The 19,855-nt window shown below is 47.8% G+C and overlaps 1 protein-coding gene across 1 annotated transcript; it reads left to right on the top strand.

The window, feature by feature from the left end:
- Positions 1 to 1,198: 1,198 nt before the first annotated feature.
- LOC137528680 (zinc finger protein 585A-like) lies at positions 1,199 to 16,628 on the top strand. Its single transcript, XM_068250141.1, has 5 exons — positions 1,199 to 1,286; positions 3,969 to 4,094; positions 9,471 to 9,594; positions 12,258 to 12,371; positions 13,907 to 16,628. Exons 2-5 carry the CDS (start codon positions 4,050 to 4,052, stop codon positions 16,405 to 16,407), a joined length of 2,784 nt encoding a protein of 927 aa, XP_068106242.1. The 5' UTR covers positions 1,199 to 1,286; positions 3,969 to 4,049; the 3' UTR covers positions 16,408 to 16,628.
- The last annotated feature ends 3,227 nt before the right edge of the window (positions 16,629 to 19,855 follow it).

Here is a 19,855-nt window from a genome sequence, read left to right as displayed (position 1 = left end):
ATGTTGGCCAGCCTCCCTGCTCACAGCACACTGATTTGGCAGTTAGACTGAGTAACTGCCATTCATGAAATGCTTTTAAAAATAAAGAAAACACTGAGAATCCCCTATGAGGAGATGGGCTAGTCCAAAACCTAACGGTTCTGTCTGATTTCTGCTACTTACTGTAAGGCCCGGTTCACATTAGCGTTCCAGGTCCGGCTTCCCCGGACCCGGAACGCTCCGTACACAGCGGATGGTGAACGGATACATTGTTAATCAATGTATCCATTCACACTCGTGCGCCGTCCGGATCCGATCCGGGAACGCAGCTCCGGGACGGTCTGGCTTTTTTTCCAACATGCGCTATTTTTCAGTCCGTCCCGGTGTGGCTGCGGACCCGGGCCGGATCCTGACCCGAACATGCGGCCCATGCTGTGCAATGAGAAACGGATGTTTCTCATCACACTGGCAATAGGACCGGATGCTTCCAGCACCGGTCCTATGCCCCTTGGGGGCCCGGACTACACGCCGGTATCCCCCCATGCTTGCAGTGCCTTTCTGGCACTGCAAAGTATCTAGTTCCGGCTACTTTATTGTAGCTGGAACTGATACATTCCGGATCCTCAACTTGTGTCGCCTCGTGGCCACTGCAGAGACCCTTACGGTCTCTTTACGGCCACCGGACCCCCGGACACTTGCGGACTCGAACCGCAAGTGTGAATGGGGCCTAAGTGACAGCAACATAGGAGAAAAGTAATTTATGGCTCTTTTTACTCAGGCAGAAATGTACTTCTTATTTGTACAGTAGGTGTACACATGTATTTTAAAAAGATGGTCTTTTAACTTTTTCCTCCCTGCAGATATGCTTTTGTGCACTCTTTTTGGCTGTGTGCATCTTATCTAATCTATCAGAAGAAGCTGGGAGGTGTGTCTGTAGATACAACAGTAGCATGGAGTGGGCTGGCAAAACATTCCTAGTAAACGGAACATCCCTCCACCAGCCTGTGCCCTTTACGCGTCTGGCTTCATTACACGTAAATGGGCACGCGCTGCTATCAGATTGGACGATGCTGCAGCACGTGACGCCTGTGTGGCCGCGCAGCACTCTGGGATATGGAGTTTGGAGGCAGGCCGCTAACCTGGACGTACGCGGTATCGTGAACTACACCATGCTTAGCAGAGGGAGCCCAGCACGTCAGCAGCGTAAGGTCAATGGTCGCGGTGACCACGCCCCCTATATAAAGCAAGGAGACGCTGGCTGGGGAGAGGGATCGGTGGCGGCGGAGGCTCCCCGGGATGTAGAGTGGGTGAGATACGGCGGGGGCTCCTCCTCCTTTTCTGCTATACACCAGGGGTGAAGAGGAGCCGGGGGGGTGGAGATCTGACCTGCCTGTGCATTATAAAGCGAACCTGTCACACCCCAGCCTGGAGGCCGCCATGTTGTCTGCTGATCTCCACTCTGTGGCTTTCTGGGGGTCATTAGGGTCGGGAAGCAGCAGAGCCCATGTACTGGGGCTGCCCTGCTGCTGGTTTATAGTGGAATTGATTTAAAGGGCACCTGAAATGTCAAATATTAAAGCATTTATACTTACCTGGGGCTTCCTCCGGGCCATGGGCTTCCTCACTGTCTACCTAGGCCGCTCCTGGTTTCCGCTGGCCAGCCGACTGGGTAACTGTCCAGTCACACATGCCTGGGTGCGCTCGCCTGCATCACGCTCTCATGGCTGGGAACATTCTGGGCTGTAGTACAGCGCAGAATGCTCCTGGCCGGGCATGCGCAACTGGACAAAGTTACTAGACCAGCCAGCGGACGACAGGAGCATCCTGGGGAGGAGGTGAGAGTAAGTATAAAATGCTTTTATGTTTTGCCGTCTCCAGTACACTTTAAGGCGATCCCAAAATCACATACTTCCCTTAAGGGCTCTCTCACATATAACAAAGCGCGCAGGAGCCGTTCTCCTGCACGTGTTGAATAGCCTGCGGCGTGTCATCGGGATGTACCGGTGCGACGCAATCAGCGGCGGTAGCTATTAATTTACCCGATGGGAAAGAGCCGGCTCCTGACGATTAAAATCTCCGGGGTGCGCCGTACCGAAACGTAGCGTCGGGTGTGAAAGGTAAAATGAAAGTCTAAGGACTCTCATTCTACCTTGGTTAACGCAATGGGTATCATTCATAAAGGAGCTGTCGGTAAGGGGAATCAATGCGGAAAACACCGCTGCCGGTATTTTAGACTTCTGGGTGGGCATTCATAAAAATGTATCCATGTGCGGTAGCAGTGCGGTGATTCCCCGAACTAGGCTGGCGGTAGGCTTGCGGAGACACGGAAGCTGCCGTTGATACATGTCTCCGTGTTCTGCTCTGCTGCAGCTGCCTGGGAGGTCTGTATCTCCATTCACTTACATTGGTATCGCCACATCAGAGGGAGCGGTACTTCCCGACCTCACACCGCTTGCGGTGATCTTCATGAATTAACATTTTGCTACATTTGTTCCGATAATCACCGCACAAGGCGGTGATTTATCACTCTGCTCGGTAGTGTCATTTTTTTATGCAGAAAGAGCCTTTATGAATGCTGACTTTGCAGAGTGGTCGGTAAAGTCAGCTGTTTTAAGCATTTCCGCACGTGCACCGGACGCGCACGGCTTTGTCTAGTTAGACGAATAATTGTCAGTTGACCCGCGGTGGGGAACGGCAGAGGCTTCAGTGACGGCGTGGGACTTGATAGCTGCAGGGCGCCGGTAGAAGTCCCATGTAAGTGACGCTTTTTGGTTTGTTTTTTTAAACGGCCACAGAACCCCTTTAAGGTGGCCATATATCAGGTGGCTTGGCGGATGATCAACCACCCAAATAGATTATTATAATCAAATTGGTGCCACCAAGTGCATGGCCGATCGGTGATGCGACCAATTTCTTGGCGAAATGAGGTGCATCATTTGTCGAACATGCTGCCAGAAATCAGGTCGTTGTGTTCGGTCGGGTGTGCAATGAGACCTCCGACGCTGTCCCCCCTAATAGACATTGTTCCCAGTGCATTATACATTACCTGGCCACCGCTGGCTCCGGGCGCTGTCCTTTGTCCATACATACGTTCCTTGTGATTGCCAGCGCATTACTCCTGCAACCACGAGGGGTGAGCGTATGGCCGGAGGAGCCCCACTACTGAAGGCCAAGCCAGGCCAATCAGCGCCACTCTGGGAGACATTATAGGAATCGAGCCGCCTAACGCGGCTCACTCTACCGTCCTCACTTGCAGCACCATACGTTGTGTTAGGTGCACGTTATGCGACCTTAACGTAGCACCTAACGCAACGTCTTGGTGTGCAAGTAGCCTAAGGCTAGGTTCATTGTAACGCAGAATGTTGCAATGCGATGTTCAGTGTGGCTGTTGCGGTGCAGTCTGAGTGGGTTTAATGCATAACGCCTGTGTTAACAGTACAGTGAAGCATACTTTTCATTGACTTTATGCTTCACTGTATCTGACGCACTGATCGGATAACATTTGTCGCCACTTGCCCTGCTGTTACAGGGACTGCAATAGCCTCTGTGAACTTAGCCTAAAAGGAAATAAATATGGCAGCCTCCATATGCCTTTTGCGTCAGTTTCCCTTTAAAATGGACCTGAACTCTTGCACAGGACAGAAGGAAAACAGAGAGAAATCCACCCGGTATTTATTTAGAGAATTTAGCCAGTTTTATTCTCCCTCATCTGTGACTAAGCGCAAGTTGTAATTTGATCCTTCAGCTGTGTCAGCTGGCAGAGAGCTAATTTGTAAACACAGGATGTTAACCTTATGTCTGCTTCCATTAAAGCAGTAAGTAGACACACTGCAGATTTATTGCAGGATTTGTATCAGCTGTAACAAAGAAATGGTTTCTGTAAAGGTTATTATGCTGTTGCTTATCTTTTAGAGCAGAGAGGAAGTTCTGAGTTCAGGTCCGCTTTATGGCTACTCCTCAGTATAACTATCACTTCATCTTGTTTGCAGGAAGGTGCTTTGTAATGTTCAGTGAAGAGTTGGAGTGAATTCTGTCCACCACGTCTGAAGTACACGGAGACTATCCTAACGATGCTTCATTCTGCCGGGAGCGTCTCATGTCTACACGATGCCCAGGTAACTATGCATGAAGGTGTCACCGATTAAAGGGAACCTGTAGTGAGAAGGATATGGAGGCTGACATATTTAGTTCCTTTTAAGCAATACCAGTTGCCTGGCTGTTCTGTTAAGCCTCTGCCTCCAATGCTGGGAATACACGGCTCGATTTTGAGCCATTAAGATGGCTCAATAGATCATTTCTGACATGTCCGAACTCCGGCCCGATTGTTTCGCCGCTCGACTCTGGATGGAAGTGAATGGAAAAAGATAAGAAAAACGAGTGGAAGATAAGGGAATTGACTGCGGAATCGAGCGCCGAAACAAGCGAGCGGCAAAATTGAGCCGTGTATGCCCAAGCATAACACTTTTAGCTGTAGACCCTGAACAAACATGCAGATCAAATGTTTGGCTGAAGTCTGGACTGGATTAGCTGTATGCTTGTTTCAGGTCTGTGAATCCAAATACTACTGATGCCAGAATGATCAACAGGACTGCCAGGCAATGTGCATTGTTTAAAAGGAAATGAATATGGCATCCTCTATATCCCTCTTACTTCGGGGAGTATGCGTCAGTTAAAATAAATGCCATTCATTACAAACCTCTTCCATGCATAACACAGAATACGCCTACTAAGGCTGCACGGTTTTTCGGTTTTAAATTGAAACCGCGATTCATTAGAAGACGATTTTCTGATCGTCAGTTTTTTGTGAATCGCGGTTTCGCCTGCCCGTACGGCTCTGCCCGCCCGAATGCATTAAATTCTGAATGCGGAGGGAGGCTGGGGGCGGATCCACAGCTGTCATGCATAAGATTGCTGCTGATTGGGCAGAAGCTGCGTACAGCTCCGCCTACCGCCTGTTAGCGCATGCTGCGGGTCATGGGGTGACACAAGTGAAGTACGGAGGGAGGACTCTGCCGCTATAGGAAATACGGAAGCACCTGAGGACTGCCGCTATAGCGGCTGAGATAGCCGCTATAGCGGCAGAGTCCTCAGGGGCTTCCGTACTTCCTAGTTCACTTGTGTCACCCCATGACCCGCAGCATGTGCTAACAGGCGGTAGGCGGAGCTGTACGCAGCTTCTGCCCAATCAGCAGCAATCTTATGCATATGTCCGGCGGGATCATGCTGATGCCTCCCATGATCAAAGAAGGAGATGAAAGGGCCAGCGGGGAGGATAATTACAGCGGCTACTCCTATCCCACTTGGAACCACCGGCTGGGGATCACGCTGCTGCTGGGCTAATGCCGGTAACCGGGTATGATCAAAGGGCCACATTGTGGATCATTACCCCGGCTATTGCCGCTTGGAGCCACCATGGATCACGCTGCTGCTGCCGCCCCACTGCGCACCTCATTGGGAACATTTGGACCAGCCTGGACCCCCAGACAGCACCCAGCTACTGCCACCCAGGCTGGTGAGATATCATGTAATATAACTGTAGTGGTTAGTTACTGTAGCTGGGAGGGGGAGGGGGTTTTATGTAATGTAATGCAGTGTAGCGAAAAAAAAATCGTGAAAAAAAATCGAAATCGCAATTACTGAGATAAAATCGCAATTTCAAGTTTTACCTAAAATCGTGCAGCCCTAACGCCTACTCACATTCATACAGGATAGCCAAAACATAGAAAGACATTAATCCACTTAACCAAAATCAGATGCCCAAACAAGACACTGAAAACAGAAGTACACCTGACCTATCTAAAAGCACACCAGAGGTGAGAGACACATGGAGGTTACCATATTTATTTCCTTTTAAACAATACCAGTTGGCTGTCCTGCTGATCTCTTTGGCTGCAGTAGTGTCTGAACCCCACACATGAAACAAGCATGCAGCTAATCCAGCCAGACTACAGTCAGAGCACCTGATCTGCACGTTCGTTCAGGGTCTGTGGCTAAAAGTATTGAATGCAAAGGATCAGCAAGACAGCCAGGCAATGTGTAATGTTTAACCACTTCATGACAAGCTGACTTATAAAAACGTCCTGCTAGAGCCTCTTAATGGCTCCAGAACGATTTTATAAGTCAGACAGTGCTGTGCGCGTGCAAATGCGCGCTCCCGCGGGTGCATGTAAAAATAGTGGGAAAAAAAACCCACCAAAAAAAAATAAAAAAAATACACCTTTATTTCCAAACGATATATTGTCACCATACTTTGTACTAGGGACATAATTAAAATCTTGTGATAACCAGGACAAATGGGCAGATACAATGTGTGGGTTTTATGTACAGTAGCAGTGTTTATATTAAAACCATAGGGGATGAAATTGGAGAAATAGTGTATTTTTTCATTTTTTCCTTGCATTTCCCTTTAAAATGCATAGAAAATAAAGTAATTACTGAAAACAAATATCAACACCAAAAAGCCCAATTGGTGGTGAAAAAAACAAGATATAGATCATTTCATTGTGATTAGTAATGATTAAGCTTTTGGCAAATGAAAGGGATGAGAACTGAAAGGTGAAAATCGCTCTTGTCCGTTAGGGTAAAAACCGCCTTGGGGTGTAATGGTTAAAAGGAAATAATGTCAGCCTGCATATCCCTCTCACTTCAGATGTGATTTAGAGTAAACTGGAACTGAAAATAAATTGCCTTTATTGACCTACTCTTAAAGAGGCACTTAAGCCAACCTTTTTTTTTAAACCTGACAGTGTGCACAGTAGAGGAGCCAGATAAGAGTCTTACCGCAGTGTTTGTTTTCTTATCTGGTCCTCTGTTTCCCATAAATCCGCCCTGACAGCCAGCCCTGTCGGCTCCTGACGGCGAATGACCCAGGATAGTAAACACGTCAATCATTCCTTCCTCGCTGGGTCCTTCTGCCGCCGGCGCCGCTGTTTGTACTGAGCTGTGCGAGTGCCTGAACATTAGAAGCGTGCGCGCGCGTGCATGGCGCGATTTGCATTGCCTAGAAGCAGTGCATGAGCGAGCGTAGCTAGGAGGCAGGAGACGCAGGAAGCTAACAAGCGCTGGCTGACCCGGAAATAGTTCCGGCCAGCAGCTCCATTTTGAATAAATTATAATCAATCACCCTGCCAGTAACAATGTAACTAAAGGCTCCAGAGCGGCGCTACACAAGCGAAATTGCAGGGCTGGGAAGGAAGATTTAGGTAATATCTCCATTTTGAAAAACGATCCTGGCTTAAGGTTCACTTTAAAGGGAACCAGAGAGGATGGAGTGTGAAAATAGAAAAAGCTTTTATGCATACCTGGGGCTTCTTCCAGCCCCATAAGCCTGGATCGCTCCCACGCCGCCATCCTCTGCTTCCTCTATCGCTGGTATCTGTTATGGTGTGGTGTTTTGGTGTACACACTCAAGAGTTTTCTGATTATTGGTGATCCGCAGTATCGCCAGTAATACAGATATATTTGATTATATGGTGATCTGCGGAATCACCAATAATACAAATATTTATACGTACTCTGGAAAACACAAGGTACAGATGATATAACTTGTGGAAAACCCACCACACTGACGTTAACTCAGAGGGATGGTGACCTCTGGAAGGAAGGGCAGTGTGTGCAATTCTGCGACTAGGATAAGAACACAGAATCGCGTTCCTCAACAGCAATGATATGCTGAGGAGTTACTGAGTTCCCCGCAAGGAGAACTCAGCAGAGTTAACCCTTTAGTGGACGAACCACTAAAGGGGGCGAAGTAAAACGGAAAATGGTTCGGTATCAGAACTGGCAAGGAAGTACCGAATCGACAGACAGAAATTAAGATCAGAGGTCAAGTCAAGGTCAGTAACGGAAAATCAGATGGGCAGAGGTACAGAATCGAGAAACACAAGAGTAGTCAGAAGCCAAGCCAATAGTCGGTAACGGTACGGGCTGGCGAAGTACAAAATCAGGAGACAAGAGAATAAACAGGTAACAGGCAAAAGGTCATACACAATATACAATGCAATTAGTACTTTAGGCTATCAACAGAATCTGGCTAAGTGTGGATCCCCAGCTCCAGCTGGTTCTAGCACACTTTGGGATCTGACTAGGGTCTGAGTGCTAACACACAAGTATTCGCTGACTGCAGACAACTTGCAACTGACAGAATGCCTGCTTTTATACTGTGCTGGACTCAAACAGCCCGCCCAGCCATTCAACCAATCACAACATGGCTCAAGGACCTTGCAGCACAGCTCAAGGACCTTGCTGAGGTCAGCTGACTCTCCTTCTAAGAGTATAAAAGGCTCTACTGCACACGCGCCCGGCCCCTACGGGGTCCAGATTGTCATGAGAGGTGCCTCGGCGAGCAGCATGCCATGAGGCCTGTGAAGGTGTTCCAGGAGTGCAGCCTCGGCGTGGAGTACGCCAAGAGGTCTGCAACTGAGCGGTGGATCGTGCTGCCGCTGCGGATGTGGACGTTTCTCCGCGTTCCGCATGCGACCATGCGGGCGGTCACGCTGCTGATGCGGACGCGGACAATCCTTCGCGTTCAGCCAGCTGTTGCCTCATTACAGTATCGGGTTCCGGCAGACGCGGCCAATTGTCCGCATCACAGGCGCTCCCTCCATACCCTTACGCATGCGACTGCGCAGAAGGCAGCTGCAAGCGTAAGTGTATGGAGGGAACCCCTGTGATGCGGACAATTGGCCGCGTCCGCCGGCTGACTGGCGGTAATGACAGGACCCGGTACCGGCGGATCCAGGCAGTGGAGGACGGCGGCGTGGGAGTGATCCGTGCGTATGAGGCTGGAGGAAGCCCCAGGTATGTATAAAAGCTTTTCTTTTATCCTCTCTGGTTCTCTTTAAAGGGACGTTTTATGGAAGCCCACATTTGTATTTTCTGTTTAAATGCTAAAAAGTTGCGTTTAATGACTTATTGTCTATAATCTATAGAGTGAACCTAACTTGCCTAATCTCCATGCTCCATCCAGTGAATGACTAAGCATTACCTGGTACTCATACTATGGTGTGTGATCTGGTTTTCTTGTATTACTGTATTGTCATATTGCTGTATGTCACCCCTAAATATTGTCTGTAACCTAAATTAATGTTCAGCGCTGCGTATTATGTTGGCGTTTTATAAATACAATAAATAAATATAGTCTTTTACATATTCTTGACACAGTTTAGAGCTACAATCTATAAACAATTGACCTGTTCTATCTATTTCATTTACTTAGAGGCTGTTCTCTGCCAGGCAAAGTGTTATAGTTGTAAATAGTTTCAGTGAGGGTGACCCTATAGTCTGGCTAGGTTCCAGTAGAGAAAAACTGTAATTTGCATACTTGAAAGTTTAGCCCTTTCAGTGTTAAACAAAACAATTAACGCAGCCTAGTTATACCCAGGAATGACATTGTGCATACACAGGTTTATCTCCTGTCACGTCAGCTTAGGTACTATTTAACTAAAATACTTTAAAATGTACCTGATGGAAATATGTCATTTTCATTGAAGGTGCCGGCGTTTGATGACGTGGCCGTGTATTTCTCCGCAGAGGAGTGGCAGTCGCTGAGGTCTGAGCAGAAGGAGATCTACAAGGATGTGATGATGGAGAATTTCCAGTGTCTGAGGTCTCTAGGTACAGGATATGTCTGATTCCTTATAATACATGTGAGGATTGGGGCTTCTCTGGTGTACTGTTCAAGAGTTGAAATCAAGGTTTACAGCAGGAAGCGGTGTTGGGGGGGGGAAATAAAGTGTGTTTTTTTTTCTCATCAATATCCAGCCAACTCGGTCATTTGATCAAATCTGCTGGAACTTAATATTGCAAACAATTCCCGTTCCATTTTTGGCCAAAATTAATTGATTTGGTCAATTGCGTTGGATGAAAGATTTGGCTTGAACAGCGGCACTTCGGGAGTGTGTTGCTAGTGGTATTCAATTGCACAATGTACAAATATTAATATATAATATACAAAATACAAATATTCAATTGTACAATATAGCTTACACTGGCCTGTCCGCCGGCGCTGTGTGTCATGTGACAACCACTAGAGGTGAAACCCCAGAGGTCTCTAGTGGTCAGGTAAGGTATGTGCCACAGCGCCTCTTGTAGTTGGCTTGTAGCATTTAGTCACGTGACACACAGCTCCCTGGGAGTGACGCGATGGGGAGGAGCCCTGGCAGTGGAGAGAAGCACCGATGGGCAGGAGAGTGTATGCGCTGCCTACACCGCATGGCCCAGGGGATGGGAAAACATAGATGGGAGAGGCCCGGAAGGCAGTGTGCACAGATTTTCTATTGATTTCATGCTTTAATGGGGAGGACACCTCTGTAAAAGCAAATAACAAATGTCATTTATTACTTACTGCTTAACGACCACAGGCTTTACCTTGACCACCACCTCACACCCCCCCCCCCCCCCCCCCCCCCCGATGACCAGTCTATTTTTTACAATTTAGGCCACTGCAGCTTTGAGGCCTCGCTGCAGGGCCGCACAACTCAGCACACAAGTGACCCCTTTTCCGCCCACCAGCAGAGCTTTCTGTTGGTGGGCTCTGATCCCTGCTGGGATGTTTGTTTTTTATTTATTTTTTAATAAATTTGCTATATTTTTTTTATTTATTTTACTATGGAAAATAGGTCCCAGATTACTATTTAGTATTTAAATAGCACCAACATCTTCGGCAGCGCTGTACAGAGTATATTGTCTTGTCACTTAACTGTCCCTCAGAGGAGCTCACAATCTAATCCCTACCATAGTCACATCTCTATGTATGTATTGTGTAGTGTATGTATCGTAGTCTAGGGCCAATTTTAGGGGGAAGACAATTAATGTATGTGGGAGGAAACAGGGGTGCCCGGAGGAAACCCACACAGACACAGGGAGACCATACAAAGTCTGTGCAGATAGTGCCCTAGCTAGGATTCAAACCGGAGACCCAGCTCTGCAAGGCTAGTGTGCTAACCACTATGCCACTGTGCTGCCCAGATCTGGATTCTATTGCTATGCTATATATAATTTGAATTTCCTATCTATACTGTACAAATGCCCATAATTATGTGAAAAAAAGTGAAATAAATATGAATGAGTAAAATATAGATTTTTTTTGTATAGTGTGCTTGTGAAGTAAAAAAAAAAAATTCAAATTGGAGTTGTAGTTTTTGAGAAAATAGATTTTAAAAAATTCAAAGAAAAAATGACTTTTAAACTTGTATAAGCAGGTACAGAGGACAGAGGTGACACTGGAGGCACAGGGGGGCACAGAGGAGGTACAGGGGACAGAGGTGACACTGGAGGCACAGGGGGGCACAGAGGAGGTACAGGGGACAGAGGTGACACTGGAGGCACAGGGGGGCACAGAGGAGGTACAGGGGACAGAGGTGACACTGGAGGCACAGGGGGGCACAGAGGAGGTACAGAGGACAGAGGTGACACTGGAGGCACAGGGGGGCACAGAGGAGGTACAGAGGACAGAGGTGACACTGGAGGCACAGGGGGGCACAGAGGAGGTACAGGGGACAGAGGTGACACTGGAGGCACAGGGGGGCACAGAGGAGGTACAGGGGACAGAGGTGACACTGGAGGCACAGGGGGGCACAGAGGAGGTACAGGGGACAGAGGTGACACTGGAGGCACAGGGGGGCACAGAGGAGGTACAGAGGACAGAGGTGACACTGGAGGCACAGGGGGGCACAGAGGAGGTACAGGGGACAGAGGTGACACTGGAGGCACAGGGGGGCACAGAGGAGGTACAGGGGACAGAGGTGACACTGGAGGCACAGGGGGGCACAGAGGAGGTACAGGGGACAGAGGTGACACTGGAGGCACAGGGGGGCACAGAGGAGGTACAGGGGACGGAGGTGACACTGGAGGCACAGGGGGGCACAGAGGAGGTACAGGGGACAGAGGTGACACTGGAGGCACAGGGGGGCACAGAGGAGGTACAGGGGACAGAGGTGACACTGGAGGCACAGGGGGGCACAGAGGAGGTACAGAGGACAGAGGTGACACTGGAGGCACAGGGGGGCACAGAGGAGGTACAGAGGACAGAGGTGACACTGGAGGCACAGGGGGGCACAGAGGAGGTACAGGGGACAGAGATGGCACAGTGTTCCGACTTAAGAACAGATTCAGGTTAAGAATGAACCTACAGTTCCTATTGCGTTCATTAACCTGGGACTACCTGTATAAGACAGTCTCCTGTATGTCCCTTTTACCTGTTTGTTTGATATGAATTCTTACAGGATAGTTTTCAGTTACACATTCTCATGTTTTGCTTTATTTTTCACAATGTCCAGGATCTCTCTCTGCAAAGCCTGACGTCATATCCATGATTGAGAATGGAGAGGAGCCCTGCATAGCCGAGGAAGATGATTTCAAAGAAAGGTGGCAGAAACTGCGTGCCTCTCCAGGTAATTATAGGACAGCCAACGCTGGGTAGTTTACACAAAGGTGCTTGATGTAGTGTCTGCACTGTTCACTGGTTCAGCACTTGCCCATAAGTCTTACCTTCCCCACAGGTGTTTGTTTGTGTGTGAAGCGACACATGACATGAGATAAATATATTCACGTATCAGTGTTCTCCCCAGGCTCTTTTAGCCGGGTGCTCCACCCGGCTAGATTTGGTGACCACCCGGCTGTCATCGGCTCAGCTCCTCACCTCCTCCTATGCTGTAAGCAGAGTTGCCCTTCATTTTCATCTCGCCCCACCCGGCTACTTTTTCATGCCACCCGGCTACTATTTCATGCCACCCGGCTGGAAAAAAATTCTGGGGAGAACACTGACGTATGAATTTTTATGTGGATTCCCTTCCAGTTTTTTAGTTTTCCAGTACAGGAGTTATGTATTGAAAAGAGCTTAAACAGCCAAGAAACAGTGAAAGACAATGTGAGCAATAAGGTTTTACTGCAGGGAAGTTCAAAGGGTCATTTGTTCTGCTTGCTTTACAGCTTAACCACCCTGGCGTTCTATTAAGATCGCCAGGGCGGCTGCGGGAGGGTTTTTTTTAAATAAAAAAAAAACGATTTCATGCAGCCAACTGAAAGTTGGCTGCATGAAAGCCCACTAGATGGCGCTCCGGAGGCGTTCTTCCGATCGCCTCCGGCAGCCAGAAGTAACACGGAAGGCCGCAATGAGCAGCCTTCCGTGTTTGGCTTCTCCTGTCGCCATGGCGACGAGCGGAGTGACGTCATGGACGTCAGCCGATGTCCTGACGTCAGACGCCTCCGATCCAGCCCTTAGCGCTGGCCGGAACTATTTGTTCCGGCTGGGGGGACCCTCGCGGATCGCCGCAGAGCGGCGGCGATCGGGCAGCACACGCGGCTGGCAAAGTGCCGGCTGCGTGTGCTGCTCTTTATTTGAGCAAAATCGGCCCAGCAGGGCCTGAGCGGCAGCCATCGGCGGTGATGGACGAGCTGAGCTCGTCCATACCGCTAAGATGGTTAAAGTGAACGCGAGGTGAGAGGTATATGGAGGCTATTATATTTATTTCCTTTTAAACAAGACTAGTTGCCTGACAGCCCTGCTGATCTATTTGGCTGCAGTTGTATCTGAATTGCACCAGAAACAAGCATGCAGCTAATCTTGTCAGTTCTGACAATATCCGAAATACTTGATCTGCTGCACAGGGGATCAGCAGGGCAGCCAGTTAACTGGTATTGCTTAAAAGGAAATATTTTCTGCCAGTAGAGAGAAATCAAAGTATTTCAAGAATTTACAGCACGAGTTCTGCTGACTGAAGTCAAAGGCAGTGCACTTATCTCAAATTAGATAACTGTATTGAAGCTGCTAATGGGATAGGGTGTTTTTAACATTTAAGGCACTACAGAAAATACCTAGTTAGTATTTTGGACTATCAGCACTATTGTTTATCTTAGTTTAATTTCATATCCGGTTTATTTTAATGTTCCTCTTATATTAAGCATTGTTATTTCTTATTCATTGCAGATTTGGAGACAGCAAGCCAGTCTGAGCGATGTTTAACAATGCACTCTAATGATCTACCACAGCAGAGTCTTCAGAATGACGAGATATTTCCTCTCCACTGCAGTCCAGAACCTCCAGACCTCCTGCAAGATGAACTGCAATCACACTTGGAGAATGGAACAATGCCTTGCGAACAGTTAAATGAGGACCTTACACTTCACCAGATGCCAAAAGCTTTCTGTTGCCGTGAATGTGGGAAGAGTTTTGGCACCAAAGTGCTTTTTCTTCGCCACCAAATGGCACACACCGAGAGAAAACCGTTCCTTTGCACGGACTGCGGCAAATGTTTTGCTCAGTACCCGTACTATCTATTGCACAAAGCCAGCCACAAGGCAGAGGAGCCATTCTCGTGCTCGGACTGCGATTTAGTCTTCAGCCAAAAGTCTGAACTGGTGAAGCACGTGAGAACTCATACGGAGCGGAAGCCATTTTCCTGCAACATGTGCGGCAAATGTTTTAACACAAGCTCCATCCTTACTAAACACTACAGGATTCACACTGGGGAGCGTCCATTTGCCTGTCCCATGTGTGGAAAATGTTTTAGGCAAAAAAACCACCTGGAAAAACACAAAGTCCTTCATTCGGAAGAGAAGTGTCACTTCTGCTGGGAGTGTCTTGCCACTTTTTCGACAGCTGAAGAGCTCGCCAATCATAAACTTGTCCACTCGCGTCATAAGCCATTTTCCTGTTCTGAATGTGGCAAACCATTCCGGTGGAAGTCGGCCCTCTTGGAACACCTGAAAATTCACACTGGAGAGAAGCCATTCGCTTGCTCAGAGTGCCCAAAAACGTTCCATTGGAAGTCGTCGCTGGTGGAACACCAGAGAATTCACTCGATTGGCACGCTATTTTCTTGTTCTGAATGTGGGAAAACTTTTTATAAACGGGCCAATTTCGATCAACATCTAAGGTCTCACACGGGAGAAAAGCCTTTTGCATGTACGGCCTGCGACAAACGTTTCTCACGCAAGAGGAACCTGAAGAAGCACCAGATGCTACATCATTCTGACTCGCTGTTCCCTTGTTCTGAGTGCGGAAGGCGTTTTCTTAAGGAAGCTGCCTTGGAGCAGCATCGAAAAGTACATGAGAAAAAAAAATGTCCCAGTCAAGGGTGTGGCAGAGTTTTTACGTACAATTCAGAACTCCGGAAGCACTTGAGAGTCCATTCCGGTGAGAGGCCTTACGCTTGTACTCAGTGCGAGAAGTCTTTTAGCAGCATGTCGATACTGGCAAAGCACCTGCGCGCCCATTCAGGAGTCAAGTCCCACATGTGCCCTGAGTGTGGCAAGTGGTTTAAAGAGAAATCCACTCTGGCGACCCACCAGAGAACCCACAGTGGGGAAAAACCATACTCCTGCCCTATCTGCGACAAGCGCTTTAGCCAGAAGGTCCACGCAGTAAAACATGAGCGGACTCACAACAAGCCGTTTCCGTTAACTTGTGCAGATTGTGGAGAGTACTTCATGACTGAATTGGAGCTGAACCAGCACCTCCTGGTCCACACTGAAACAAAACCCTTTGCTACTTCAGATAGTAAGAAAGCTTTTGACAGCAGTGTCGACTTGAAACCGCAACAGAAAACTCAGTCCAAAGAGAAAAGTATGCAAAAGGAGAAAACTCCTTCTCAAGAGAAAACATTTGCATGCAGTGAATGCGGGAAGTCCTTTATGTCGAACTCGCATCTCATGCAGCACCAGGCCGTACATGGGGATAAGAAGCCCTTTATTTGCTCCGTTTGTGGAAAGACCTTTGTCAGGTTCTCCTCACTTAAGCAACACGAGAAGGTCCACCAAAGAGAGAGTCCTTTCAAGTGCTCAGACTGTGGGAAAGTTTTTAACCAGAAAGCCGACCTAGCCAGACACGCCAGAATTCATTCGGGAGAGAAACCTTTTTCTTGCTCTGAATGCGGAAAGTGTTTTAGCGTCCGTTCTGTACTCCAGAAGCATGAACGAGTACACTCGGGCGAGAAACCATATTCTTGCTCGGAATGTGACAAGTGCTTCAGCCAGAAGCCACATCTTGATAAGCACAAGAAGGTGCACAGCAGGGAACATCCGTTCGCTTGTTCAGAATGTGGACAGACTTACGTCACTAAGGCAGGTCTAACAAGACACCAAGTCATACATGCTGGGGATAAACCGTTTTCTTGCTCAGAATGTGGGAAGGGCTTCAACTGGAAGTCCTCTCTGGTGGAACACAGTAGGGTTCATACTGGAGATAAGCCTTATGTGTGCTCTCAGTGTGGTACCAGCTTTGCCAAGAGGGTGGCGCTGGTAAAACACCAAAAAACACACACAGGTAATGTAAACCTTCCTAAAAACTCAGAAGCCTCGGAGGAGTATAATGAGCCAGGTGCTGAAAGTGCTGATGAAGACTCTGAACTTGAGGCCTCCTTGAATGTTATCACTGTAAAACTGGAAGATGAAGAGGAGGGAATGGATTCCAGTTACATCACCACTTGAGCTGCTATAATGTACTTTCTTTTTGACCAAAAACTGCACAAATTTCCAACAAATTTAAGTCCAATTAAACCCTGACAGTAGAACCTTTGCCAAGGTTTTCAGCATACTCCAGCAAAAAATGAAGGTGGTTACCTTACCTGGTAGAAGAACACCCCATCTTTTGTTAATTTCACAATTCACCTTACTTTATTTACAGCATTAAAGCAGACCTGAACTCAGAACTTCCTCTCTGCTCTAAAAGATAAGAAACAGCATAATAACATTTACAGAAAAAAAAATTATTTGTTACAGCTGATACAAATCCTGCAATAAATCTGTGTCTACTTCCTGCTTTCATGGAAGCAGACATAGGGTTTACATCTACACGAACAAACTAGTAGCTGCTATGCTTAGTCTGCCGAGATACCTGAGCTGACACAGCTGGGCGATCAAATTACACTGGTGATTAGTCACAGAGGAGGGGGAATTAGACAGTCTAAACTCTCTAAATACATACAGGGTGCATTTCTCCATGTATTCCTTCTGTGCAAGAGTTCAGGTCCACTTTAAGAACAACATTAAAGTTCTGTATGTTTCGTTTTTGCAGGAGGTATTTGACTTATACTAGGCTTTGTTCTTAAAAGTGCCAACAAAGCAGAAACGCATCTGGATGTCTTCAGCATACACGTTATCGTGATATCATCTTGCGGTTATTCTGTTGTGTTTGCCAACACAGGTCATATCGCACATCACATTGTACTGAGATGTACGATATGAGCTGCCAGCGCAAGTCCAAATTACAGGTCAGATCTATTGAAGCCGGTGGTTTGTGTGATAGATGCCTGTATCAAGTATCGGTAATCAGGTGCGCGATGCGTTACTAGTAGTCGACCAGCTACTGAAGTAGTTGATCAGATAGCGTAGGAGAGCAACAGAACAGAATGGGTGCAGGGTAAGTGCATAGGAAAATGTTGATATTGTAAATTACCTGCACCCAACTCATGCATGCACCCCAATACCTACTCGGCTCTATCAGTACAAGATCTCACTGACTCTTTGTAGAGTACCAAGTTTTAGGTAATTCTCTGTAAAACTATTGTTAACAAAGTACCGTAATGTACCGTATTTTGCGGCATAGAAGACAAACTGTTTCTACCCTCAGAAATTAGGAGAAAAGGTCACTGTGTTTTATATACCAAATACAGGGAGTCCCTGACTAAGGGTACGTACAGACATACGATAACGATCGTTCGTTCTGAACGACGAACGATGTTAAAGGAGGTATCGGCCGATAATCGTTTGAAGAAAGGCTACTTTGAACATCGTTCGTGTACGAACGATCTTGGAACGAGCGTTGCGTGCGCAACATGATGTATAAACTGATATCAAACACAAGTGTCAAAAAGAACTGTTTGAGCATGTGCAAAGCTTTGAGAACGAACGGTCAACGACCGATCGTTGTACAGACATTACTTTTTGAACGATGGTCGTTGAAAAAAAAACTCTGGCAGAATGGATCGTTCTTTACCAACGACATATCTCGTTGGTCGGTCGTTTTAATGATCGTTCGTGCACTTTTTACGAACGATCGTCGGGCAATGCCGTCGGTAACGATCGCTTTAAACGACTATAGTCGCATGTCTGTACGCACCCTAACGAACGCCAACTGATATGACCCGCCACAATGTCGGGGACTTCCCTGTATTGTCCCCATATGTCCTTCGCTCCCCCTGAATGAATGAAAAGAAGTGGCAGTGCGGCTCTCATCTAATCCATCAAAGCCCTCAGCAATCAAGGTCCTCGCCTATCTCCCACTGCTGCCCCAGAGCTTGCTTCTGCTGATGACCTGATCAGCGGAAGCCGGCACTAGAGGAGGCGTGACCGAGAGGAGAGGACTCTGTTCGCTGCGGGCTCCGATGGATAAGGTGAGCCTTCTGCTGATGACCTGATCAGCGGAAGCCGGCACTAGAGGAGGCGTGACCGAGAGGAGAGGACTCTGTTCGCTGCGGGCTCCGATGGATAAGGTGAGCCTTCTGCCGATGACCTGATCAGCGGAAGCCGGCACTAGAGGAGGCGTGACCGAGAGGAGAGGACTCTGTTCGCTGCGGGCTCCGATGGATAAGGTGAGCCTTCTCCTGATGACCTGATCAGCGGAAGCCGGCACTAGAGGAGACGTGACCGAGAGGAGAGGATTTTGTTCGCTGCGGGCTCCGATGGATAAGGTGAGCCAAGCTGCCGCTTCTTACATTTATTCAGGGGGCACAATAATGGGGGGAGAACATCTACCAGACACTCCTGGACCATGGATGCACCGATTTAGTATTTTTTATTTCCCCTGGTTGTTGCCCTCTAAACTTATAGTCTGGAGCATCTTACATGTCAAAACATATTGGTAGTTCATGAAAGACAAAAACCTTCATGACACGTACAATATTGTTTTTCCCCACATTCTAGCATTTCTCAGTATCCCATGTCGCTCACAAGGGCTGAGTTCTAACTGCTGTGAGGGAGAAGGTGGAGCAAGGAGGCATCAGGCTTCTGGCGAGACTGGAGCTGAAGACCTGAAATCTGTTGAAGAAGGTTAATGTATTTTCTATTGTAAAAATAGATCTAAAATGCATTTAAAAATGGAGGGAAGACTACTGCTTTAAAGAGAACCCGAGGTGGGGTTCTGACAATGAAATCCGCATACAGAGGCTGGGTCTGCCTATGCAGCCCAGCCTCTATTGCTATCCAGATTCCCCCTAAGCCCTCCCTGCTCTCTGCGATCACCCATAAATCACAGCCGCGCTTCCGGCATGCAGCGTGTCACAGCGGGCTGTGTTTACCTCTGTACTGTCAGTCTGCTGCTCCCCCCCGCCTCCTGCATAGCTCTGGTCCCCGCCCGCATCCCTTCCCTCCCCGCTGATTGGAGGGAAGGGACGCGGGCGGGGACCGGAGCTATGCAGGAGGCGGGGGGAGAGCCGAGACTAACAATACAGAGGTAAACACAGCCCACACAGAGTGGCTGTGATTTATGGGGATTGAAATAGCAACAGAGGCTGGGCTGCATAGGCAGACCCAGCCTCTGTACGTGGATTGCATTGTCAGAACCCCGTCTCGGGTTCTCTTTAAAGCTTTAAAGAGAATCTGTATTGTTAAAATCGCACAAAAGTAAATATACCAGTGCGTTAGGGGACATCTCCTATTACCCTCTGTCACAATTTCGCCGCTCCTCGCTGCATTAAAAGTGGTTAAAAACAGTTTTAAAAAGTTTGTTTATAAACAAACAAAATGGCCACCAAAACAGGAAGTAGGTTGATGTACAGTATGTCCACACATAGAAAATACATCCATACACATGCAGGCTGTATACAGCCTTCCTTTTGAATCTCAAGAGATCATTTGTGTGTTTCTTTCCCCCTGTTCTCATGCACTGAAGTTTCAGGCTGCTCTTTTCTTCCTGCAAACAGCTTTGCCCTTGTCTGTA

Source organism: Hyperolius riggenbachi, chromosome 8 (assembly GCF_040937935.1).
Source record: "Hyperolius riggenbachi isolate aHypRig1 chromosome 8, aHypRig1.pri, whole genome shotgun sequence".
Lineage (NCBI taxonomy): Eukaryota > Metazoa > Chordata > Amphibia > Anura > Hyperoliidae > Hyperolius > Hyperolius riggenbachi.
This window is presented reverse-complemented; position numbering and strand designations above follow the sequence as displayed.

What these genes read in the sequence shown, in the direction of transcription:
- LOC137528680 (XM_068250141.1), top strand. Translation starts at nt 4,050, where the DNA reads ATGCTTCATTCTGCCGGGAGCGTCTCATGTCTACACGATGCCCAG. An exon ending in CCAGTGTCTGAGGTCTCTAG is followed by an intron (nt 9,595 to 12,257) that starts GTACAGGATATG and finishes CACAATGTCCAG; the next exon opens with GATCTCTCTCTGCAAAGCCT. An exon ending in GAAACTGCGTGCCTCTCCAG is followed by an intron (nt 12,372 to 13,906) that starts GTAATTATAGGA and finishes TATTCATTGCAG; the next exon opens with ATTTGGAGACAGCAAGCCAG.